The following is a 26,248-nucleotide window of genomic DNA, read 5'->3' as shown; positions in this document are numbered from 1 at the left end:
GTTTACTCCTATTCAGTCTCTGATTTTGTTATCAGTTCTCAAGCAAAGACCTTCCCTCTTGCTCTGTGACATCATTTAATAGTCTTTGGTGAGAGGGTATGTTTTGGAAACCCATGTGAACAGGCATCCCCACTCGTGTGGGACAGCAGAAGTCTTGGTGGTGCTGGCCTGCACAGGGAAGCGAAGGCTGGTGCCATCCTCCCTCCGCCTGTCACAGAAAAACCACTCAGCTGCTCCCTTTTGTAACACAACAAGTAAATCCTATCTTGGAGTAATCTTCTAGTTTATCTAGCACACCAATGGATTGTCCCACCTTGGACATTCCATGTTGGAATGAGTCTTCCCTCCTCTTTTAACAGTGCTCGGCTTGGCTGGAATAAAAGTTTGTTATAAAAAGCAGGCCTGAACTTCCACGTGTTGAAGGTGAGTTGAGGCTGGCTGTGGCATTCGTTCCCGGGTTGGGAGGTGCCTGTCTGCAGGCTGGGTACCAGCACTGGAAGAATTGGTGGATTTCCATCACCCAAATCCGTTTCTGCTGTTACAGCCAATTAAACATTCAAATGAGCATGACAAATAAGTGTTCGTTTATGGGTCAATAACTCCACAGCGTGGCTGTGCCGTGGCTGACCGAGACAATCCATTTCAGTGCAGGCCTGGGCAGCCCGACATCCTCGGGTGTGTAATTGCTTTTACAGGCAAGGGCAAGTAATAAGGATAATGCAGCTATCAGGCCCCGACTCACTAGTTCGGAAACTTCCCCTTGCCAATCAAATTCCTTTGGTATTCAGCCCGTTTTAGGCATGTTCCAAAGGCATTATTGTACTGTCAGAAAATATCCTGATGGATATGTGCATTGTCTCCAGTGTTGGATGTTACCTTCTGGACGATGCTTGGCTTAAATAGAGCCAATAAACCCTCTGTATAGCCAGCCCTCAGTGCACACTTTATGGCAACAGACAGGCCTGTCTTATCCCTCTGCCTCCCTTCCCCCTCCCCTATTATATATATATATATTTTTTTTTTCCAGCACTATTAGATTATTAAATGCTTAATGACTATTCCATTCTTGCTAACTATACTTTTGATGAGCTGCAGTAATAAAACTTTGTAACAGCGAAGTGTGTGTCTGGTTCCTTTATAGGAAGGGCACATTTGGGGAGCTGAAGTAATGGGGGATAAAACTCAATTAATGAATAGAAATAAAAAGAAGTAAATGAGGTAATCAAACTCAGAGAAATTAGTATTGGCAGTTCTTGAATGATGCTCTGGGATGAACAATCTTTCAAAATCCTTCCTTGTATGCCGCTGCTGTCTCTTTATTTATTATTAAAATAACATGATCCATGAGGCGCTCGGGGTGACTCCCAGCCTAGCTAATTCTAATTAATCCAGTCAGGGAGAGCAGCAGGGTAAGTGGAGCAGTCTATTGGATTGAAATTCATAACTTAATTGAGGTCAAAGTCCCGGGTTGGGAGAACAAAAGTCTTTCGCTGGGACCAGGCAGATCAATAGCAATAAATATCTGGCTTGGATGCAAGTAGCTTATAGTGATGGATTATCTGACACTGGCCAGAGGTCTTGGTCTTGTTCAGGGCAAAGTCCTATGGCATGTACAGTGGAGGGTGACTTTTGCTAGGGTTCCCTCCGAAACCCCAAACAACTCTTAGAGGACTCTTCTGACCCTCAGGAGGAGGATGTCCATATAGAAGTCCACATGAGTCCTGCTGAAATTTGGTTTCTCAAGGTACAGGTGTCAGCTCGGTGACACAAAGGCAAGTGTCACATTAGTGCTGATGGAGGCTGGAAGAAGTTGCTCAGGCTTACAGGAACTTGGAGCTAAATCACAGCTTGTCCAGAAAAAGACCTTTAGGATCAGGAGAAGCTGAGCCATGGATAGGTGGGCCTTATGCCAAGTCTGTATTTATAGCACGTTTGCATAGGAGGAGAGAGGAAGGTTGGAAGAGGGAAGTGTAAATAATCATTAAGGTGGGTTTGTCGTGTGAGAGAAACCAGCAGAGGCAGATGTGGTGTTGCCTGTTCCTCAGAAATCCAGTGTCTGCTGTGACCTGCAAAATGTTCTGTTCCAGGGGTTTGCATGTGCTAAGGATGGCTGGTTGCCCAAGCCCTTGCCCAAGCACAGTGTTTGGGTGTTGCCTGAACTCCTAAACCAGAGAGGAAGCCTGAGGTCCCAGCCTGGGATCTGTGGCTTTGCACCGTGCACACAGCCTTCCCTGGAAGTGGACACTGAAATATTCGTCAATACCAGCAACTGAAGAAGCTTCTCTGAACTTCGAAAGAAGCAGGTCCTTCAGCTGGAGTTCAGAATTAAAATGCAATCTTCACCTAGGCTGTTATTAATGCGATGTTTATGCAGATTGGACTGCTCTGCTCGTATCCTCTTTGCAGAGGACAAATAGTGCTGTGCTCAGCACTCGGTACATCCCAGATGGATGTTGTTCTGCCAATGCGCTTCAACACAGCTTGGAAGAGAGATGGAAACCGCAGCTTGGACGCAGCCAGGGACTTGGTTTGACACACCTGCTCCTCCGCTTAACATTGCCTGAGTCTAAAGCATCTGTTCGTGTCCACCTTGCCAGAAATGTTCAGAAGATCTCTTTGGCTCCACAGGTCAGGTTTTGAGGTGCAGGGCAAAAGCCTTGGCTGGCCAGGTGTCAGGTTTTATTATGATGAGCAACTGTTGGTGTTTCTGGGTGTATAAATGGTACTTCTGTACCCTCACAATCTTTGGAAACTGTCTCTGGAAAACACCTCTTGTTTTCCCCTGCAGGACATTTGCTTTGTGTGGACAGAAGGCAGTGAACAAGGCAGCTGTTCAGTACACACATATACATATGTATATATGTATGTATATGAGATATATATGTGCACATACACTTGCTTTTACTATATACTGCTGTTATTGTCTACTGGTTGCTATTCTGCTATGTACTACTTTCCTCATTCATGTCCCATCCATGGCACAACCTCCTCCTTCTAAGCTGGTGCTTTCCAGATTCCTTTTAGATTCTTTGCGTGCTCCTGCTTCATTCCTGCCCAGCCTGTACAAGAGCAAAAAGTTCCCGAGGCTGTTAAACACTGCAAACAAAACTGCATTGGCAGCCGTCATCGAGGGGAGAGGGGCTTGAGTGATTTATTTTGCTGTAATTAAAAACCAACAGAAAAATCCAAGTACTGAACAATTCATGACTTAACAGCAAGATCCCGTGAGCAACACATCTTGAATGTACAGAACTTTGATATTGCACTCTAGTTATGGCTCTGCTAAGGTTTAGGAGAAAAATAAATTAAAGTATGAACATTACCATTTTTTCCTCTTCATAGAGCCACACCTGTGATGCAGGTGAGAGAATTTGGGGTTTTTTTCATCTGAGAGAAATAACAGGATCTGTCCATTCAGAGCTGGGTTTCCACAGGTATATATGTTATTAAAAATCATAGCAGTAGAATATCTGTGGATTCAGTAAAGAAATTCTCTTTATGGCTCTTTTCGGAGTCAGGTTCAGGTTTCTAATTCTCCAGTTTTGCTACAGAATCCCTGCGTGACCTTGAACAAGTCACTTGATTTCTTTCTGCCGTGGTTTCCCATCTGGGAAATGGTGGGGCAAATAATCGTTTTTTATCTCATGGATATAACAAGATTATAAAAATATGGTACTTTTAAGAACCTTAGAAAACTGATGAAATGAAATTAAACAGATCCTGCAGTCCAGATAAAATGAGATGAAACAAGCATGAAACTATTAGTGAAAGAAATGTTTCTTTATCTTCTGCAAATAAAAATGCAAAGTGATTAAGTGGGTCTTTTCTAGCTATTAGCAATAGCAGCTCTAGCCAGCTGACTTCTGCCACCCTTGTAAATTAATTTGTGGGGTACAGTCCTGAATTTAGTATGCCCACAATAAATACCCTTAAAGATGTTGTCGCCTTCTGTGATGCACGATGTTACTGCCACGATAGTACTGCAATTAACTTGCCCTGCAGATAAAAAGTGGCTGCTTTAAATGAGATGCTCTAACACAATCGTTTGCAAATTTCTTTTAATTGATTTTTTTTCCCCCCTCCCTGTGATATTTCCTGCCTTTACTGTATATCCAGCAGTATTTTTGTGAGGCAGGGGAAAGGCATGGGAATAAAGTCGAAGATTATTCTTATCCAGGACTGGTTTGGAGGTCTGGTGGAGCAAACCCCACATGTCCCTGCTGCTGAGCACGGTTAGTGATGAGCTTTGTGTGTGTGCAAGGTGCTGGAAGAGGAGGAAAGATTGAGCCCCAGCTCAGTCTGTGGGCATTTTCCTTCCCAGGCTTGGTGACTGGATGAGAAAGTCTCTCTTTCAGCACAGCTCTCAAATCCAGGTAGGGATTAATGAACAAAACAGGAAGGAAGGAGTTTGGACTGGTTGACTTTATCTAACACAGAAGGAAGACAAGCGAAGTGTTTCAGAAAGCAATAGGCTGGATGGAACCTGCTACAAAGAAACTTTGACGTGCTGGGACTCAGCCAGAGGCCAGGTTACCTGTTTTCAGGAAATCCCAATTTACTCTTCTTTTTTTCTTTTTTTTTTAAACTCAAGTTTTAATCATGTTTGGACTGTGCAGATGAAATCTGAGTGAGAAGCCAGGTCTGCCAAAGCTGCCTGGTTCCCTTCTGTGGCGTCCTATTCCTGCTGCTGTTGTGGGGATATTTTCAAGCGATGCTCACAGATTACATGGTAATTTGGCTCTGAAGTGGTATGAAATTGAGCATTACACTTTGAATTCCAGTGGTCAGACTCAGAAGAGATTTGTAAAGTTACAGCTCAGCAATTGCAAGTGATCCATTTTTCACAGCTTAATGACCAAGGGCTTGTTTTTGGAGTGATGGGAAGTGATCACATGCACCCTTACCTCCAGTGCTAATTGCAGAGTAAAAGAGGTTAATTTAAACTGTGGAGGCAGTTTTGATCTGGGTCTTTCACAGCAGCAGGAAAACTCAGAGCTGTGGTGACCTTAAATCATTCATTTTACTTCTCAGATGGAAAAGTTGAGCGTGGATGTAGTCAGTTCACTGTCATCAGCTGGAAAGAAACAACTTGCTAAGCCCAGTCAGCTGGGCTAAACCACAGTGTAAAGGTTATAAATGTGTATTGAGTCAAAAAGAGAAGATTGTATAAACTAGTCATTTAGGCATGGTTTACATCAGCTTTTTTTTGCCTATCAGTTCAAGTGTTCCTCTTGTGCCCATTTAAATTTTAAAGCATTAAGCAAGAGCAAAGACCATCCCTATCCCAAAGAGGCATCTTGGCATCAGATGCAGTGCCACAGGTAGTGCAAATGGGAAGGCTGACTGAATGGAAGTCAGAGAACAAAACAGAGATCAGCAGAAAAATGGTGTTCTTGGCTCACGGCTTCCCCAGGCGATGCCAGACAGGGGTGACACGGAGGGTCATGGACGGAGGAGTTTTACTGAGGATTTAAAGGATGGTGAGGTGTCAGTACTGAGGACTTCTGGCAAAGGATAAACACGTGAATTCCTCGCTTAAGTCAATGGGACTTTTACTGGCGTGTATCCCACGGCTGAATGTGTCCCTTGCTGGGATCAGTTTAAAAACCCCTGCAAGTGCTGCATTTTACCAAGTCCTTTGGGAAGAATCAGCGATGGAGAAGAAATGGGAGACTTTTCATAGAGAAAAAAGAGAAAATTGCTTTATTTGCATAGGAATGTATCACAGCTGTACCCCATGCAGAAAATGTTTCCTTCTGGGATAGGGTGGTTTAAAAACATGGTCACCCAGCTGCAAAATTGGTTCTGATTCAAGCAGACAACGGCACTCATTTCTGGATGGGTGATGCTTTTGATCTTGTGCCCAGCTACTGGAAACACCTGGTAGAGTTCTGGCCTCCAGGACATCATCTGCCAATTAAACATAGGAGTTTGCTGTTTCTGAACAAAGAACTTCTGAGCAGAATTCCCAAACTGGGGAATTGTCCATCTCGAGTTGCCAGCCACAACCCATCTTGTGTGACGTGGCTGCTTGTTGGCTTCAATGGTAGCATCTCCTGCATCATCAAATAGCACAGAAACTTCTTTTCCATCACCATTTGGTCTTTGAGACACTTGGTTTGTAGCTGGTGCTGCACTCCAGTGGGTCAGCTGTGTGTCCTGGGAATCTGGAGTGGTAGCAAGTCACAGATGGTCCGAGAGATCAGAAATAGAATATTGGGTGTGCCTGGTGTGCTTTTAGCAATGTTCCTCATTTCCCAAATCCAGGCAGGTCGTGGTTCCTTTATGGTGTTGGCTTTCAGTGTGTCAGGCAGGAAAGACTGTGGCAGCTCTGGAGAAGTAACCAGGCACAAAAAAAAGAGGGCTTCACCAACTTTTGTTGGCTTAATAAATTCTCTTGAAAATGTGAGTTCTAGTTACTGTTGCTGCCACAGATTTACATCCTAATCTAAGCTAATATTTAAGTTGTGGTGTCCTGGCCAGGTGAGGTTTTCCCCATTCCAGCAAGAGCCTTTTTGCTTCTTCTCTTTTCAAAACAGTCAACCCATTTTCACCTCCGTTTCTCTCCCATGTAGCTACTGGGCAGCTGACCTACAGGTCTGCAGAATGTTAGGTGTCCTCTCTTTGCTACCATTTAGGAAAAAGAGAGAAATGCAGGAAATAGCTGATCTTCAGCACCGAGGGTTCTGTTCTGCTAAAAAAAAAAAAATTAAAAATCCTAAGCAGTGTTTTAGCATAAGATTCAGAAGGTTTCAAAGAGGCATCAGTTAAACCTGCCTACTCAGTAAGAGCCAACAAGTGGATCTCTCAGATGTCTGAGTGTTCCCTGGGGTTCACATTATTCATATCTGCCTTATGACAAGGTGGCTGTGCTGATGCCAGGCTTTTTTTCCCAGCCAGCATGATTAATTTTTCCTTCCTTTCTTAATATCTCAGAGCCAGATGCTTCTAAATGTCCTCATAGGGTGTATTGCTGTTCTTAGCTACTCCTCCTTCCCCCCTACCCCTTTCCAACTAATTCATATAATGGCTCTGGAGATGCATTTTGTAGCGTCACAAAAAGCAAAACTTTGAAAGCCTCCTGAGGTGATGGACTTGACACGTGCGGATCTGGCCTCCCGACGTTCCTGGTGGGCTTGAAAGCTTCGTGCCAGGTAGTCTGTCAATAACATTTCCCAGTCCAGAGTGTGCTTATTTGCCTAGCACTTTACAAATTATATCCATGCAGAAGTGCTGAAGTGCAAGTATTCCTGGTGGGGAGGTTGACAGCAGGGCGTTGCGCTGACGTTTTGGAGGCAGGAAATTTTGGCTGAGGCAGAGGAGGAACGCTCGCATTATTTATGGAGAGTGCAGTGGATCTTCAAACACTGATTTATTTTAAGGGCTACAAAACATTGTGGTACTGAAAAAAGATCTTTGTTCTGCAAATGGAAATTAGTTCTCCTTCACAGGTCTTGTTCCACAGAGCAGCTGCACGGGCCTGAGTGGTACCAGCTGAGAGGGAAGACCTGAGCAAGCTCTACAGTGATCAGCTTGTTCCTAAGGTGTTCCTACTTTTGCCATATCCATCAGTTCCCTCCACATAATAGATTTGTGCGTCTTTGGTCTTTATCCTCAGCTGTTTTCAGTCATTAGTGCACTCACCTGCATCTCAGGGGACTTTCCTGGAGGAAGCAAAACCCAGGAAGAGAATAATTAGTGGTAAATAAATTAGGATTTAGTTGCTTATTTTCTGTAAATGTTAATACTGTCTGTGCTAGGAAGACCAGTGGATTTAATGATGGAAGTCTTAATTTAAGAAGTCTAGAAAATAGCATTTCTTAATTTCTTACAGGACAAGCTGAAATCTCCCATCTATTATGTTCTACTGTTTGGGGTGTTTTTGCAATACAACAGTGAGAAATGGTATAATATGAAGCAATTAATTTGCCAGTGCAAATAGAGCTGTAATTAGGGGAATCAAGTCTTCAGTTTCAGTCTGCAGTTCAGCTTTGTTGTGTGAAGATGAGGATACTAAGAATATCCTCAGAGTAAGGATGCTCTTAAGAGCATCCTGAGAGAAGAGCAGGAGGACTCCTACAGCATTCTGTTCCATGACAGACAGCTGGCCATTTAGCCACGTGTAAGGCAGCCTCAGACAACCCTTTGGCCCACAGCAATGTGGGAATTAAGTTAAAATTAACCTGAGTTTGGAAAACAACTAGCACCACTTTATTTGTCCATTTAATTGAATTATATGACGCTGTGTAAGTATCCTGACCCGCAGACGTAAATTGCTCCACCCTACCCATTTCCCTCCTTAATTCTTTCATGCTAATGGAGCTGATGGGGATGTTGACTGCAGGGAGAGAGAGAGAGAGAGAGAGAGGGAAAGAGGCTGGAAATAAAAGAGGCTGGAAATAAAAAGGGACTGTTCCAGCCTGGTGCAAACCTTCCCCTTCGGTGAAATGCTGTGAGTGTCACAGCTGCACTAACTGCACTGTGACCTTTGTTGCCATTAAGCTGATTATATCCACAGAAGGATCCATCCAACTAATCCCACAATGCTGCAACCAGTTGCTTTACATTTAAACACAATTTTTTTTTTTTTTTGTGAGAAATGAAAGTCAGTCAGGCTTCACCAGACTCTCAAAATGGTTCAGGCTCTTACAGGGACCCACTTTTTTTAATGTTTGTTTAATAGAGGAAAATAGGACATATTGATGGGCCCCATGCATTAGTGGATATGCTTTGTTTGGGAGCCTGTGGTGTAACTTTGGGTGGATGTTCTGGGAAGGTGCTGTGTGTCACTGTACCTTTGGCACTGTATCATTTTGTGTTTTGCCTGGGTGGCCATACCGTAGAGCAGCAGCTCTGCATCCAGCAGTGACTCTGATGAGGGGGGTTCTGACAGGTTAGATTGATATAATTGATTTAATAATCAATTTAAATCTAGTTCTTGCTTGTTTTTCTAAGGAAAGGTTGATTTTCATTGGTTAGTAGTCATTAAAATACATTCGTTTGCAGCTAGATACAGCCTTTATAGTAAATTTAGTTCTTCATTTGCTGATCAGCTACACAGTGTCTGCCTGTGTTTGCTTAATTATGTAGTTTAACCTAGTCTGTTAACATTCTTAATTTTTACATTTGAATCAGGATAGAAAACAGCAAATGAAATGTCTCTGTTAGACTATTCAGTTTTTTGTTTTGTCTTGTGCCCAAGTACATCTGAATGGAATTAGAATTTAATTTTTAAAAAGCCTTTACAAGGAAATTTTCAAATGCTTCTTAAAAATAAATTAAAATCACATCATAAATATGACTGAAAGGAAAAACGAAATAGAATTTTCTTTGTATTTATTAATTACATACTACGTAAAGGAGAGTATGTCTGGCACATTCACGTAGTCAACTTTCCTCCTCAGGTTTTGTTAACAAAAATCAAGGATTTCGGGAAGAAAAGTAAGGAGCAACTGGAGAAAGATGAGGACCAGACACAGGTCTTCATTCTGTCATTAGGCATTCAGTGTTGGATAACGATTTATCCTCTTTTTTCATGCTGTCTGTTGTCTGCCCTGAGACTCTGGGCTCAGCTCTGGCTGCCTGAGCAGCAACACTTCCCATGTTCCAGGCCAGCGGAGAGTGGACAGAACATCCCGTGCATTCAGCAGCATAAATCACAGAGAAGTGTGCCCAGAGCCTTGCCATGATTTTCCTGCAGAGTTCTGCAGGGTTCTCCTAATTTCTTGTCTTCTAAAAGCTGTTCCTTCAGATTTAGTCTGTATTCATTGCTCAGATGCTTTAACTTTTTACACTTCTCCCGTGCTGCAGGCGAGGCTGTTGTGTACAAAAGCTTATGGTCATTCTTTCCAGTTCCTCAGGAGTTTAAAGCTGGTAGAGCTGTTGTCTCATACTTAATTTTTACCCATTAGGAGTCCAAAGCTGGTCTAATACCTCAGAAGGATGCTCAGGATGAGTTACCTGTTCAGTAGTTTGGCTTGCTTTAGAAAGCAGCTGTCAGACATGCCAGACAAATCCTTTTTCACTGAACTGTGGGGTTTTTATGGAATTGTATTCTGTCAGGTCATCACTTGGGGTGTCGTAACTTTGAATATATTAGGGAAGTATTCTTTATTTTAGAGGGGCAAAAAAGCACTGGATTTCACCCATCCTGGGCATTGATTGTCACCAACATTCTTCGCTCTCATGGAAGCTTCTAAAAAAGAATTGTTTCATGAGTCCAAGTACAACTTATTATATAAACTTTAAGGTCCCATTTAAAAACTGGTGAAACAAATTGTATTAATTCCTTTTGGATTTTTGTTTTTAACACTTAATTGTTTCGTTGACCAAGAGTGGTTAAGCTGCTTGCAAGTAGAAGTGGAAGAAGACTGAGGATAACAGTGCAAAAGCAGGTGCCAGCCCAGTCATGGCGGGGCTCCGTAGCAGCTGGAAGAGTCTGAGTTCTCAGCTTATGGTTTCCAACTTCAGTGTTTCCTTCCCCTGTCACAAAGTGAAGGTAAGAGTGGCCTTAAACGCAGACTTGGGTGAAGACATCTTAGAAAGGGAAGACTTAGTGTGGAGAAGGACAGTGTGTCCTGGCAGTCACAGCATAGCACTGGGAGCTCGGCATCCCGAAACTAATCCTGGCTGTGGGCTGTTTTCCTCGTTTGACCTTGAGTAAGTCAGACAGTGGGGTTTTTCGTGTGTCTCAGTCTCTGTAACCAGCATGGGAATACTATGTGTCTATATCCCTGGGTCTTGCCTAGATTAATAAATCAATATTTGTAAAGGAAGGCTTGATAAATGCTAACTGTATTACCACGTGTACTTGAACCTTGGGCAGAACTTTGGGAAGGCGCCTGCATTTCTGCTCTGTGAGGGGATGGGGCCTGTGGGGGCCCTGGGCCAGGGTGGTCAGCAGCCACAGAGACAGGTTTGGGTCATTTTCTTCCTCCCAAGGGACTGCCTGTAGCACATATCTGCAAGAAGGTCTTGAATACAACTTTTCCACTTAACATGCTCCCCCATCACCCACTGTCAGCAATGAGATTAAATTCTGTGCGACTGCAGAGGACGTTGCATGATTAAAATCCTCTTTTAGAAATTAATATGTACCATCTCTCCCCAGTACTGTGCCTCCTCTCGGAGAAGGGTATTGTCTCCTGAGCACTCAAGGTGTGAAAAGCCACCCAGGGAAGCTGTCTATCTTTGAATTTTATGCTGCTGCACAGTTGCTCCGATGAGAGCTACAACTGCATAAAAATCACAGGGACTTGGGGACTTCTTCCTTCACATGGTCATGAGACATGGGGGAAGTCTAGCAGAACAATTAATAGAATAGCAAAAGGAGTGTGGGAGCTAGAAGTCCTGGTTACAGGACTTGAAGTTCTGTAGAAAAGGTTTCCTGAGGGAGCATAGTCAAAGTCAATAATCACCCATTCTCCATAGGAAACCTTGGGAAGACAATCAAACAAAACTTTGTTTCCAGATAGTGCCCAACTTTTGCTGACCTTGCTGCCTGTATCAGCCCAGAGAAATACAGTGATCAGGGCATTGGTAGATCCAAGTTCAGTATTCATGAGGCACCAGACATTGATGCAGCCCACAGAAGGGCTTTACTGGCATAAACTCTTGGTAGATGGAATTAGGTGTTCAGGGCTGCTGTGTTCAGTACAAACTGTAGCTCTTGAGCCATCATTTCCAGTCTGCCTTAGGTGCTCGGAGGCTTTATGGTGTGACCAGGATGTGCAGTAGGGTGAGTTTTCCTGGACTGATTGATGGCTTTCTGGTGGAGCTTTTCCGGAATCAGCTGACAGCTGAATATCCGTATTTAACGTGGCCAGGAGCCTTCCTGGTGCTTGGAGCAAGGCTGCAGCAGAAGTGACTGGCTGCTGAAACATCTCCCCTTCCACTCCCATCCTTGGTGGCTGCAGCACAAAGCAGCAAATATTAGTCAGTCCCACAGGTGTTCCCTGCTCACAGCCACCTCAGAGCGATTCCTGCCCACTTCAAGCCTGCAGTGCTCTGCAGGTACTCTGGATCCCTGTTTAAGGCTTCAGGTCTCCTCAGTGAGGAGGATGTTGATCTATTCCCCTTTATCACTTCCTGGTGGTACATAAAGAAAACTTTGAGGCTATTTGTTTATTTAAAAAGTGAGGGGGAGAATTCATCTTCTTTGAAGACAGAAGTTGCTTCTATCTGTTAATTTTTTTCTAGCATATATCCAGAAGTTCATAAAAATATGTATTTCAGAGGGAAGAAATCTCATTTAGTGGGATGATTTTTCATTTGAGGGTGTGTAAAACTGGCTTCACCTGCTCTTACTGTTTTCCTGGCATTTGAGTTTAAAATGCTGCTGTTGGAGCACTCTTCCACGCTGCCTTCAGACAGCACTTCCACTCCTATTGCCAAGGCTTTCAAAGAAGATTTTCTGTGAAATTAGGTTTTACCAGGTTAGACTTCCACAGCTTCTTCTAACCTAAAAAAAGAAAGGCAGGAACTTCTGAAAAAGTCTTCAGAAAATATAACGGTTGCACATGTTTTTCTTCCCTCCGTCAGTAATAATGAGCTTTTTAAATACTGAGCTTTTTCTGGACTGCTTTCCCTGACGCCTTCCCATTGTGTTTGACTCTTCTTTTCCCTGAGCTGTACAGAGGACGCAGAAGGACTCCAGGGACTTCAGGTCCATTGGTGTAGCATATTTTTGTGCTTCAAGCATCCTGACCAAGTCTGTCACTTTCCTAATTTTCTACAAGACTGCAGGCTGGGAAATGAGGAAGACCCTGAGTCCTTTATCCAGGTCTGGGTCTGAAATGCCTGCTGGAAGGAAGCATTGCTGTACTTTTATTTATTCTCTCTGTCTGATAGGCTCTTCAGATTCAAATGCAATTCAAATTTCAAGTTCAAGTATTCAAATGCTTTGAGGCATCTCTGTTTTTACACTGTACTTTTTCAGGTACAGACGATGAAGTTATTCTCAGGAGCTGCACCTGGTGCACAGGAGCTGCTCTCAGCTCATCATCCAGCCCCTCTGGCCTCAGCTCCTGCTCTCCTGACCCGCCTGAGAATGAGCTGCTGAGCCTCACTCAAATGCACAGCCCTGAGCCAGCTGGAATTCCCCTCCAGGAGTTTGAGGCATAGGGACAAGTGCCTCAGCTGGAAAGCACATGACATGTTCCCCATTTTGCAGCTGAGGAAGCTGAGGCACAGGGTTTGTCCCGTTCTCTGTGGCAGAGCTCCTTCTCCCCATGCTGGGCATTCCCTGTCTCCCTAGGGAAGACAGGCTGGAGCCAAGGCTCTGAGCACGGATACTTTTGCCACAGGATCTGGGTTATGTGGCAGACTGGATTTGTGCTTGCCTGCTTCGTGTTCCGAGTTTCTGTTTGTTTCTGCTAAAGCCTTTCCCTGGCTGCTGGCAGGCTCCTGGCTTCCGAGAGCTCAGCCCTGCTTTTCCTTCAGAAAACAGAGGATCTGGGGGAACCTATAAGAATGCTAACTCTGAGCAGACACATGGTTTCCGAAATTGAATCTGGCTTTCCAAGGCTTTTAGCAGAAGGGTTGATTTGGGTCAAAATTAATGCAAACACTTGTGTAGACCATTTAATGTTTAGTTTATGGACCTGTTAAGGCAGCAGGATAATCCCTTTAGATTACCCGTGTAATTCCTAGTGAATATTTATTTTAAAGTTACTTCAGTGCCCTTAGTCATTAGCGAAGGTTAGTAATGCCTCTCACAGCTGCCAGCCTCCATGCAGCAGCATTTGTCAATGGGAGGGCTTCTCCCTTTGTTCCCTGGTTTTGGTTTGTTTGTTTTTTAACATTTCTCCAACTCTTGCCGGCCTAATCCCGTGGGCTCACCTCTAATCACAGGGAAGCCTCCGAGCTGCCTTTGCCGTGCTGACTTCCACCTGAACGAGGCTGAGGAGGGAGCCCAATGCTGGGCTTTGCTTCTGCTGTGTGCCGAGGGCTGCGGGGAGGACGGGCGGGTTCAAGGACGCGCTCCCGCTTTAATGTGCGCAGGCATGCTCCCGCTCGCTCCCTGATTGGCAAGGTTAACTCCGAGAGGCTGCAGCTTTTGCAACTGATTTGATTAGACCCACTGCTTTATCCCATTCCCTCCCCCACCGCTTGGCCCACCACCTCCTGATCCTTTTAACACAGCCCTTGGTCCAATAACCAGCCAGTCTGAGGTTTTTTCCTTTTTTCCCTACCCCCTTTTTTCAATTTTCATGCAGGATTTTGACATTTTGTAAAATAAATTATGCAGTCCTACAGGGAAGATCAGGAGGCAATGTCTTGGTCTCAGGACTGTGTTTTATTGTGACTGGTTGAGAGGCTGGGATGTGCCTCGTCTTGCTCAATCTGCTGGGCTCTGCACCTTTCCCAGCTCTCCGTGCACCTGTGTGAATTCAGGGACAAGAGACTGGAGGCTCACATACCCCAGCTCGGATGCTCGTTGCCCTCCAATTCCTCTTTTCTCTGCAAAACCAGGCCTGGGGAGAATTACAATCTCAGCCCAAAATGATTTGGCATCCCAAGTCCTCTTCCACTGGGGTATGCCACATTCTCTGTCTGCAAAAAGAAACATGGACAGCATGGATAGAGAACTCCCATATCCCATTGGAGCAGAGTAATGGTGTCTTTTAGCAGCAAACGTTGCTGGTTGGGATTGCTTTGGGAGGTCAGGTCACCCATAGCTCCCAGGCTGGCTGACAAGTGGGGTGAGCTCCAGGAGGCCATGGGAGGCTGTTTGGGCATTAAAGCCCCCAGCCCTTGGGACAGCAAGGTTGGAGTGGGCACCAGCCCAGCCTTCAAAGGCTCCGTGGCCCTGTTGCCATCTTTAGCCAGTGTGCTTTAGCGTGTTGTGTGCTGCCAGTTTGCAGTCCTGGGCTCTGCTTGTGATATTGCTCTGTTTGTTGTGTTAAATATCCCAGGGGAATGTGGAGCCTTACGTACAAAAGCTCCTCTTGCCAATTCTCCCTAGTTCTCCTATGAATAAGTAAATAAAGCCTAAAAATTACAAGCTTTCCCAAAACCAGAGAGCCCCAGCTCACAAAATGAAACCACTGGAGAGTGAGCAGCACTGCTGAATTGTTGGTAGTCCTGGATTGGGCCAGGGGAAGCTGCATCTCACCTTGTTTTCACTTGCCTGTTTGTTCAGCAGACCTGATCTGGTGTGGGCTGTTTGGGCAGCTCAGTGCTGACAGGGACCAAATCCAGTGACCAGGACCGACCCTATGGAGTCACCCTGGTGAAACAGCACAGGATACAGACAATCCCCTACACACAAGGTATTAAATCTTGACATACTGCATTACTTAAGAGGTCTCAGGGAAAATTAAAACCCTTTTGACCGGGTTTTGCAATGCAGGGAAAATTTTAGTGACATTTAAAAGGTTTCTCTTGTGTTCCTCTAATGGGATAAATAAAAAAAGGCTTGTTTTAGGCCAGCAAATGGGGGGACAATCCAATTTCCCTGATTCCATCAAGGCACTCTTAAAGCATTAGCTTGCGCAGTTTTAAAAAAACCCACAACAGACTGACCCCTCTGCCTGATGGCTTTGAAAAGTGTCCTGATGTGGAGGTATTTATCCTACACCACATGCTTCATCGAGGCACTCCAGCAGTGCCTGGAAATCTACTCCTTTGTTATTAAACTGTTTAGGAGGACAGCATGCACAGGAGGAAACACAAACACCAGTTTATTATTTACTGCAGCCTTCCACGCTGGGGCTGTGCTCAGACTAATGGGTGATGACGTGCTCTTTAAATTTGCTACTTGGAAGGGAAAAAGGGTGGCACTAACTAGGAACGTTTCTGATGGGAGGCTGAAACCTAAACCTGCCCTTAACTTCACATTTTTAAGCAGAGTTTTGGCTCAATATAAATGAAGATTCCCCTGTGGAATGTTATCTTTACGGTTTGTTTCCATCAGTCAGAAAGATTAATGTATCAACACTTACTCCGGAGGGGGCTCTGGGGATTGATAATGGGAGATGCGGAGCCTTTCACCTTGAGGTCACTGGTTCAGCGCTGCCCCACATCGGCTGCCACACCAGCACCTGCCATCTGCTCCAGTGGGCTGGGCCCAGTTCTAGGCCCAGCTGGTCCCAGCGGGCTCCCCGGGCTGCTTTAGTAGGAAATGGGATGGACCTGCTCAGCCCAGCCCTCGGCTCAGAGCGAGCACCACCAGGGAACTTGACCTTCTGCCACGCTTGTACAACCCATGAATGGAGAACCTGTTATTGCTGCCCTGTGCAGAATAACTCATTCGAAGAGCAGGACACCGCTGAACATAAATCTGTCTGTTAAAAGTTGGCTGTGGTTTTCCCTGGTTGCCTCCAGTTCCTGCTGAATTTCATTAGGGACACCGCTATTATACAGCACAAGGAGGGAGCAAGTGCTGCCTCTTGGCTTTGAAAGAGCCCTTTAAAGGGAAGATCAATTTTGCATCTCACTAAATACCTAATGACAGACCAAACTGCAAGTACTTAGTTCAGCTGTATTTTAATAGCACTGTGGCTCCGTCGAGAAATTCCAGTTACTGATACAGTTGGATGTCCTGAGGCAGTTTTCTCCAGACATTTTTCCTTTTTTTTTCTTTAGTAGTGGCACTTCATTAATAGCTGTTTGGAAACCTGGCTGTCTGTGAATAAGCAGTACCAATAAACCTCTTCCCTCACTATTTATTTCTCCTTTCTTCCATCGGGAAACAGCCCCAGTGATCACAGACTGAGTTTTCAGAGTCTGACGCGTAGTTGTACTTGGTGGTGCATGAGCAAATGAAAGAGCAGCTTCATGCCTTTTATAAAATAACAAATGGTAAATCAGCTACTAATAGAATTCACGGAGGCTGCTAAAAGGCTGCTGGATGTCACAAAAACAGCAACCCTTTGTGGTGATGAGGTGGCAGCTTCTTAAGTCAACACATGCAGTTGGTTTCTCCCTGGCAGTGGTCCACTTCGGGGCAGGATCCAGGCTCTGATGCCTTCCCCCTCTGGCAGACGGCTGTGAGTGTGTGAACCTCCTCTCTAATTCCAGATTAGCCACAAAGAGGAGTCATCATCCTTAAGAAACAGGCATGCTTGGGAAGGAAAGGCTGTCTGGAGGCTGCAGGGCACAGCACTATCCTCAGGTGCTTGGAAGTGTCTGAGCAAGGCTCCTGGCACTGGGTGTTTCTAAAGGAGAAGAGAAAAAAAGTGCCTTTCATGCTAGGGCTATTGGCCCCTGGAGCTCAGCTTGCCTGCTAGCCCAGGCTTTCTCAAGCTTGGCTTAATAAAATCCAGATCTCATCTAATGAGTTCAGAGGATGCTTCAGAATGTCTCAACATGGAAAGTGCTGATCTTGCACACCAAGCCAAGGAAGGTTTATGGGACCAAAACAGAGTCTCCAAAGTCTTTATCCTCACTAACCTGAAGGAGAAAAAGCTCTCCTGGTCCGTTAGCAGCACCTCTGCTCCTCCTGCAGCACATTGTGACTTGGTTTTTATTGCAGCCGTGCCTGTTATCACGATGACACCACAACCTCCCTGACAGTGCTCCAGCTCTGCCGTGGCATTCCCGGGCATTCCAGTTGAGCCTGCCTTTGCCCAGATCGAGGGAATCAAACTCGTGAGTTCAGTTAGCCCACACAGGGGTGATTTCCCTGCTTTCTTTTGGATTTCTTTCTCTCTCATGGTCACTCAGTTGGCTTTAACAACTTGTTTATACAAAGAGGATGCCTGGAAAGGCAGAGTGGCAGCATTTGCCTTGCAGTCAGCAAGGGCTGAGGTGAACCGAGCAGTGGCTCTCGGCTCCCGCTGTGTCCGCTGTCTCCCGTCCAGCCTGCTAAATTTAGCAGCCTAATCAAGCTTCCTTCTCTCTCTTTAATCAGGTGGAGCAAGTGGCATGCTGACTTGCTGGTTGGCGCTGGCCCCGGCGCTGCTCCGGCGCCCGCAGCCCCTGGGCAGTGCCGGCGGGGGAGCAGCGCCCAGGGGCACCGCTGCCTCCTCATCTCCCTGCTCCCATCCACACGTGCTGTCCTGATACCCAACAGCCGGTCCCACGCGGGCACCATGCCAGCAGTGACTTTACAGGCTTTGTGGCAGAGATTATTTAAAGGAGATTAACCCTTCTAAACCCCTTAGATTTTAATTATTTCTGTATGTATTTATAAAGCCTGCAGTCTGCTGGTTCCAGGGCACAACTGCCCCAGTCCCCATCTTTAACCTGGATTCATGGATGTACAATGCACCCATATTGCAGGACAGGGGCTGGGCTGGACAGGGCTCGTTGGATTTATTTATTTATTGCCATTGTGGAACAATTCACATCTGGGACGAGAATTAAACATTATGGTTTCAAATTGTAAAAAGAGCTAATAATTTGAATCACTTTAAAATACTAATAGGGCATTCATTGAATTGTTTGAGTCAATGAGGCATCTCTGGCTAATTATTTTGGTTAGGGCAGCTCTGTCATTAGTGCCTCCCTACTGCCCATGTTGTGAGCACGGAGCACCCCCTGTCCCTAGAATGGTTTGGGTTGGAAGGGATCTTAAAGACCACACAGATCCAACCCCCTGCTATGGGCAGGGACACCTTCCACTACCCCAGGCTGCTCAGAGCCCCGTCCAACCCAGCCTTGATCCAGGGGCAGCCACAGCTTCTCTGGGCACCCTGTGCCAGGGCCTGCCCACCCTCACAGTAACACCCTCACATACCTGCCTGTCTTGTAAATTAGAGCATAAAAGGTGAGCATTGGAAGCAAAAACACCCCACGGCATTATGGACCCCAGTGATCTGAGAAAAAAAATAGGGTCATTTTGAATTAATTCCTTAAAACCAGATGATATTTATTTATTCTTGTCTCCTGAACAAGGAAATAAATGCAGACAGTGCCAAGGAGTCCATAAATAAATTTTGTTCTTGGAGAATCTCTTTAATATGCACACAGTCCCGCTTCTGTGGTAGTGAACATTTGACCAGTAGCAATTAATTTCTTATCACAGTCTTTCTATGAGGTAAGAAAACATTAGTGTCTCCATTAGGAGGTGGAGAAGAGAAGCTCTCCAAGAGCAAATGATGTGCCCGGCTTCATTTCCCTGCCCCAAGGCTTGCCAAGAGCTGCTGGAGGGAGAGGGCATTGCAGGGATGTTTCTCCTGCAGGATGGCTGGGTGTTCCTCTCCAGGCAGATCCATCCTCCTGATCAAATGATAGACTCGGAAAACGTTCAATATCTGTGTATTTCAGGATAAGTATCACTAAGCTAATGAATTTTCAGCAGCTTACTGTGAAGCATACAGTATTCCCTGTATTGGCAGGTGGGAAAAGAGAGGAGAAAAAATAGCAGAAGTCCCTGGTATAAATCTCTTCTGTGTGGAAAGGGTGAGAAGAGGGTTTCTTACAGAAAACACCGTGTGATCCCATGGCATGTCAGTGATTAGGCAAAGTGTCCCAAAGGTTAATACATCTTTTTTCATTCAAATAGGTAGGATCTACAGCTGAAAGTGCTGGACCCCGGCATCCTGCCCCAGGGAGGGGGGAGCAGGGAAGCAAAGGGTTAAATTTCGGGGCTGTAGAAGCAGATTGTGTTTTCCTTCTATGATGTGGGCTGACAAGACATCAGTATTCTATTCATCTGTTGGGAATTAGGCTGTTAATCCAATCAATGACTCTTGAGCTAGCTGCAGCCTGCCTCCCCACTGGGGAACAATCGGATCAGACTGGAGATTGTTTAAGAGCACAGAGCGGTCCCGGTGTCAGGTGGAATTTCCAAGCGTTCCCTAGTGAATTGGGGATGGGAAAGCTGTCTCAGCCCATTTATCCTGCCCCTTAAATAAGCAGGTATCTGCCTCAGCCATGCTAAAGTGATAAAGCAGTACAGGAGCACTAACTTTTATGCAGGGAGGGGGCGGGGAAGCACCCTGAGAAGAGAGAATTTAGCATCCTGCCCCTTGGAATACCATCCTGTCCGTGGCTTGGGATGGCATTTGCATGGTTTGTCAGGGGCTGGCCCAGCCACAGCCCCGTGACACTTGTTACAGCTTTAGGCACTGACTTTGCCAAACACACTTTTGGTCCCCGCAGCTTCCTGGCAGCTTTGCTATTGCACCAGCACCCTTGTTTGATGGCCAGCAAGATGCCTGGTGCTGAAAGTAACAGGCAGTAGCAAATACTATTTGGATAACCCATAAATATGTCCAAATACACAGCTGGGCACAGACTGCTGGCTGCAAAATGGGATGAAAATGCTCAACAGCAGAGCAGCCCTGAGAATTTCAGTGTTGCTGCACGAGCTGCTGCGTAGGTTCAGAAATCAGTTTGTTCTGCAATTAATGACAGCCATGTCTGCGGTGAGATATTGAGAGCCTGCATCTGTGCCAGCAGCACTACATGCTGATCACAGTAGATGTGACAAATCCCATTGAAATTGCACTTGGAAATTTAGGTGCAGCACCAGTTAGAAACTAGGGCGATGAGGGATTATCATAAGGCTGGCACACTGAACTCCTCGGGCCGGGGGCGTTTGGGAGCATTAGCAGATGCAGGCTTCGGGAGGGAGCCAGTGGTGGTTCCTGGGCACCCTCTTCTCTCTGAGCTTTCTTAGATCTGCTTTTATCAGCAGCTTTGTGAGCAGAGGCTCCTCCAAATTAGTGCTCCTAAATGAACCACGAGTATGAGCTCCAGCAGTGAATACAAGTAGGGAGGTCCCCAGACAGAAAAATCCCCAGCTCAGAGGCTTGGCTTTAAAGGGCTTCAACATCCCTCTTCCCTTGATCATAATTTTGAATCAAACAAAAGCTAATGCAATTTTCTTTGCCTTTCAGTAGCAGATTGTGCTGTAAGGGTTCATGCCATTAGAAATGTAATAATTGCTTCTCTATGCAGATCTAATTTATCTGTGAGGCACTTAGAAGATAGGCCAAATGATAGCCTGGCAGCAGGCTCTGGAGAAGGGCCCAAGAGGTGATGATAAAAATCTGTCTAGCACCTTCCATCCTCGGGGATATCTGCCTGGCACAGTGCAGGAAAGGGTCAGAATGGGAGGAGGTGAGCAGAGGAGAGAGCTGAGAGCTCTTGGAGAGGGACAGCTCAATAAGAGAGGGGTGCCTGCCAAACCTGCACGCATGCAGAGGAGGTGGGAGAGTTAATTGAGGAACCAAGCTTAAGAGGATGCCCAAGCCCTGCCCTTGTCAGCCTGGGTTATTGGCAATCCCTAAATAACAGCTGTTCGTGACCAGTGCATGGTTTTTGGTTTTGCTTCTAGCCGAGGTTGCTCTGTATCCTTTGTCCCGTGGTGTTGGTCCTTGGGGAGTGCCTGAGCTGCCTTGGATCTGGGACCAAGGATGCACATGGTGATGTCTCCTGCTGAATCCTCTGGTGGAGTTTAGAATGGTTCTATCAGCCCCCATTGCCTGGTTTTAGTATTGGTGGAGTAAATTCTGGTGTGTTGAACTGTAGCCTTACCCTCAGTCTTCTTGGAGAGAAAATTTCAGAGAGAGAATAAGATGATGATGAGGTTAAAGTAAATTGTTGGGAAGTTGAAGTCTAAAGTAGAAACAAATGAGAAATAAAACTCTTTTTAAAAGTGGAGGGAAGTATTTTCTTGCTATTTTTCATTTCCCTGGCTTGAGTGAGTGTGTGTCATGAGGCTGCAGAGATTTATATTACAGCTCCTAAGCACCAGTGCTTGTTCAGAGGCTGTATTATTCTGCCCCTTTTTATTCACTCACCTTTTAAAGATGTAGTGTAAATATTTATCTTCCTTCTGGCCCATGGTGCTGCCCAGGACCCAGTGCTGTTAAACCCTCTTATCACCTCATCGTTCTTATCTCCTGTGATCCCTGCCAACATTCAGAGTCTGTCAATGGGAACGATCGTGCCCCTTAAAAGGTGCCACAAATGAGCAGAAAGAAGAGGTGATGTGGGGGGAAAAATACCTTCAAATAAAGCGCACATGTGGTGCCCCTGGAAAGGGCAGGGTTCGTGTGGATGTTTGCTGCTGTGCTTTGCACACTCTCGGTGTCTGTGCTTAGGGAGGTGACTGAAGGCCTCGAGGTGAGGTCTCGGTGTGGAGCAGCACTCAAGGAGCTGTGGGGTCCCCTACAGACCCTTGTGCTGGTGTGCAGGGCCCAGCCCCAGCTTCATCACCGATACAGGGTCAGGCTGGACCAAAGCTCACCCAGGTAACCGGCATGGATTTGTTCTTCCTCTTTCTCCACTGGTGCTAAACGAAACACGTGAGATAGAGGAGGAGGCGGTGTCCCTTCGGGCCACCCTCCCGCTGACAGGTTTCTGCACACAGCCTGGAGGGCAAATGAAGCAGCTCTGACCCATCAGTGTTTATACAGCACTGCTTTTAAACCTGCCCCGTGAAACCACAGCCACACACTGGCCAGTCATGGTCTGTTTGCAATGGCAAGGCAGCAGCAATCGTGTCTTACAGAGTGCACAGCATCTCAGCAGGTTTAGCCAAGCCGTTTCCTTGTCTCTGCCCTTCAGTCCAGAACTTGTGTTGGGTTAAGCAAGGAACAGAAATTCCCAGGGAATGAACATGGGATGGCAACACCGATATAATCCCATCACTTATGAGACGGAATTGACGTGCAGCAGCCACAGTGCCACTTAGCAGATAAGACAGTTGGTCCATCTGCGCTCGGTCCATCTTCTCTCATTTCTCTTGCTTAGATTTCTCAGGAGCAGAACAAAATCCTGTTATCCAATAAGTTATCCACTGGTAGTTGGATTTTCATTGAGTGACATCTGTCGCAGGCCATGGATGTAGGAGGTACCAGTGGTTTTGTAGTGTCTTTGTTTTGATGGGTTTGGTAGATGTGGGCATGTGGGTTTGCATCTCCCAGAAAGGCCATGCAGTTCAGCTGCCGCTCTGACACAGCCAGATGTGCCAGGAGGCTGTAGAAGCCACCAGAGATGGCACATGGCATTAGGAGGCAAGAGGAAAGCTTGGAATCGGATCTTTTGCTGGTCAGTAACGTGTCTGGAACTGAGCACTCTTACATTTGAGTGTGCCATGGCCTTTCTTTTCTTTCTGGTCATTATCTGTCTGCCTGTGTGGGTTCTGCCATTTCCACAAGCTCCTCCTTGTTCCAGATGGAGAATTGCTAAAAGGGCTCTGGGACAAGGGCCAAGCAGTGCCTTGCAAGCCTTTACAGAAGGTGTGCTGCTGCTTTGAGCCTGGCTTTTCCCCTCTTTTGCGTTGAAGTTCACTGAGTCAGAGCAGGTTTCCTCCTTTTCAGCCTGTGACAGTGACATTTTTCCAGCTGATACAGAGGCATGAAAGGGCATTTCTCAGAGGCATCCTGGCTCAGTGTTGGCCCAGAGCTGCCCATCTCCTCTTCTGCACTCTCCAACATCAGCTTCCCTACTCAGCAGCTTCTCTTTGGTCCATCTGCTGAAGGGATCCATCTGATCACCGCCAGCATCTCCGTGCTCCTCCCAGCTGCAGAGGATGCGCTGCAGATGCCCTGCTCCTGATTGGTGCCAGTGGGGTGAGGACAGAGGTTTGTACCTGCCTGCTCACTGTTTGGGATCATTCATCCCAACAGAGGCACATCCTGGGAGAAGGACCCTAAAACGCTCAAGGGGCTGCTGCTTTCTGTTGCACATCAGGAAATATCCCTTGCATCAAGGCCAGCTGGAAGTCATCTTCACTCGTCTTCTGCGCATGGTGTTTGATTGCAAAACAGACATTTCCAGTGCCTGGCAGGCAATATTTGTCTCACCTAATTCCCACAATGGGAGCTGTAATCCTGACTGTCACAGCCCATCGTTGATTAGTCTCCAGGTGTGACCATTTTGCTCTGAAGGCTCAGCGCTGCCATACCTGGAGCAGCTGGGTGCATCAGGCTGCAATTAGCCACGGTGCTCCAAAAAGCCAAATCAAAGAGGGATTGAGATCAGCAGCTTCCCAAGGGCTTTCAAGGCCGTTAGTGAGTGATCACACTAGAACTTCTTCCATTTACCTGGATTAAAATTGGTCACAGAGGAAATAGAAGCAAACAGCATGGCATCTGAGAAGTGTAACAAATAGCATTTGGCCATTGGGCAGGCTCAAAGCTGGGGGAAAATCCACAGCGTGAATGAAGTGCAAACCATGTTTGCATAACACTGGATTAGTAGCTCTTTTTAAAAACCACACTGGGATTAAAAAGACGCATTTCCTGTGCCGGGACCAGCGCTCTCTCCTTAGCCCAGCAGATGCCAGGAAGTACATCTAAGAGAAATAAAAAACCTTGTTAGCCCCAGCCAGCTGCTGCAGGCCTTTGGAAGAGGAGCAAATGTCTGTAGGATTCCTGGAGCAGTCCTGTGTGTTTTATAGGGAGTTCTGCAGCGAAGTGTTCCTGTGGGAAGGGGTTTCTGCTGCACGGCTCCAGTCCCATTCACCTGTGAGTTTTGTTGGCTGCAGTCTTGGAGGTGGTGATGCAGAGGGGAGCTGGATTCCCATCCCCCAGCCCACATATTTGACATCCTGCCTTCCCAATAACTCATTCGGAGCACTCCCACCTCTCCTTCTCCAGCCCTGCTCTGTATTTTGCTGAAGTCCGTGCTGGCCAGGTCACTCCTCTGAGCAGGTGTGTGCTTAAGGAGCACTCAGGGGCACTGGCTCACACTGGTTACCTTATTAGTGTGGAATAATCAATGGATGCTGTCTGTGATCCCCTCAGTTCTTTGGTTTGTGGTACCATCTAATGACACCCATTTGCGTTGCGCTCCCACGGCTGGGGCAGCCATAGGCTCCTGAAATGAGGTGTCTTCAAACATTGCTGTGAGAGACATGAGTGGTATGTAGTGGCACATGGAAGGAAGAATCTGACCCTCCCACCCCATTGCTTGGAAAGACATGAAATGGATTTTCAGGCAGCAAATGCCTATTACATCTGGCTTTTTGTCCCTGTTGCTGCCGTGGTTGACATGTTGGTGCAGTGTCCCAGAGCAAAGCATGGCACCTCCCACCCCAAAACACAGGCCATTCCTAATTCCTCAGCTCAACAGGCTTAATATCAAACAGACTGGGAAAGCAGAAGGCTTCCAGCTGTGAGTGGAATTTCTACCTGTTCTCCCCTTGTTTTCCCTTTCCCCTGCTCCAGAATCCACAGCAGACTGTAGAATTTGCACCTTAATCCCAAAGATGATGGTAATTAAAAACAAGTCTCCATAGACATGCAAATAAATTGGGGAGGCAGAGAACTGAATTAGAGGCTAATCCTGGTTGGCGTAGCGAAAGCAAAGGGACCAGTAATTCTTTCCTTCTGTTTTTCACCTGTTCTGGTGGCAGGACGAGGCTGTGTCAGGGTGAGGTGCTTGGGTTTGCAGTGCTGGATGTGAAGCACCAACTCTGGCAGAGCCCTGGGGAGGGGACACAGGAGTCTGGGAAGGGGACACACATCCCAGAGCATTGCAGCTGATGCAGTGGCTGAAGGGTTACCTGGAACAGGGAGCTGTGTGCCAACACCTACAGATCAAAAATGGCAAAGCCGTTTGCTTTGCCCTTGCGCTGCAGGGGTTTCACAAGGATGAGTTTGGCAACTTGCTCTCATCCCTGAGCACTGTGCCCTTTCCTGACTCAACCTGGGCATTGGGGTAGACCTAAATTCTGGAAGCAGGAACCTAAGATTTATTCAGGTGGAAGGAATGGGGATGTTTTCCCCTGTGTGCTCCCTTGTGCTGAAGAGTGCAGCGCACTGAGCTGTGTGAGCGTCCGCTTCTTTACCCTTCTCTCAAGTAGTTGGCCAAAGCTGGGTTTGCACTGAAGCATCTTGCACTAAAGCATCAGGAGTAGTGAGAATCCCAGAGTGAGGCCACAGGACTGAAATCCTTCATTTTTATGGGCTGGAAGTGATAACGGTATGAACTGAATTATACTCACGTCATGACGTGATCCACGCACTCTTACGGGTGGATAGATATTGATTATCCATCAATAGGGAGTGATGGTGGATAATGATTCAAATCCCAGCTGTCAGGTAGCTGGGTGTCCTGGCTGTTTGTCTAGTCAATTAAAACATTGCTGTGATTCAGCTTATTTCTTTAAAACTGGGATTTATTTGTATTACCACAATGTTACCTATACCTCTAAAATCAAGTCTCTCTCTCTTTCAGGATGGGGAAGGCCAGACTGCACTCCATTATGGTAAGCTGCCTCTAAGCTTGGCTGTTCCTTCTTAGCAGCATGGATTTGCAGCTGGAGTAAATGCTCTATACACAGGAAGCAAATTTCAGGAGAAAAATGAGCAAGGAATCTGGATTTGATTAACCAGTGGCTCCC

General features: G+C 46.2%; 1 protein-coding gene across 1 annotated transcript in view; it reads left to right on the top strand.

Annotated features, from left to right (window-relative positions):
• ACBD6 (acyl-CoA binding domain containing 6) overlaps nt 1–26,248 on the top strand; it is an 81,257-nt gene that overhangs the window by 50,558 nt on the left and 4,451 nt on the right. The window contains exon 7 of the mRNA XM_042033862.1: nt 26,083–26,113. Within this exon, the coding sequence (XP_041889796.1) occupies nt 26,083–26,113 (31 nt within the window). The remainder of the gene's footprint in view (nt 1–26,082; nt 26,114–26,248) is intronic.

This window comes from Corvus kubaryi, unplaced genomic scaffold (assembly GCF_017639235.1).
Source record: "Corvus kubaryi isolate FWS band 111438036 unplaced genomic scaffold, C.kubaryi_AGA036_p1.0 37361, whole genome shotgun sequence".
NCBI lineage: Eukaryota > Metazoa > Chordata > Aves > Passeriformes > Corvidae > Corvus > Corvus kubaryi.
The sequence above is the reverse complement of the archived record's forward strand: the minus strand, read 5'-3'. Positions and strand labels throughout refer to the sequence as shown.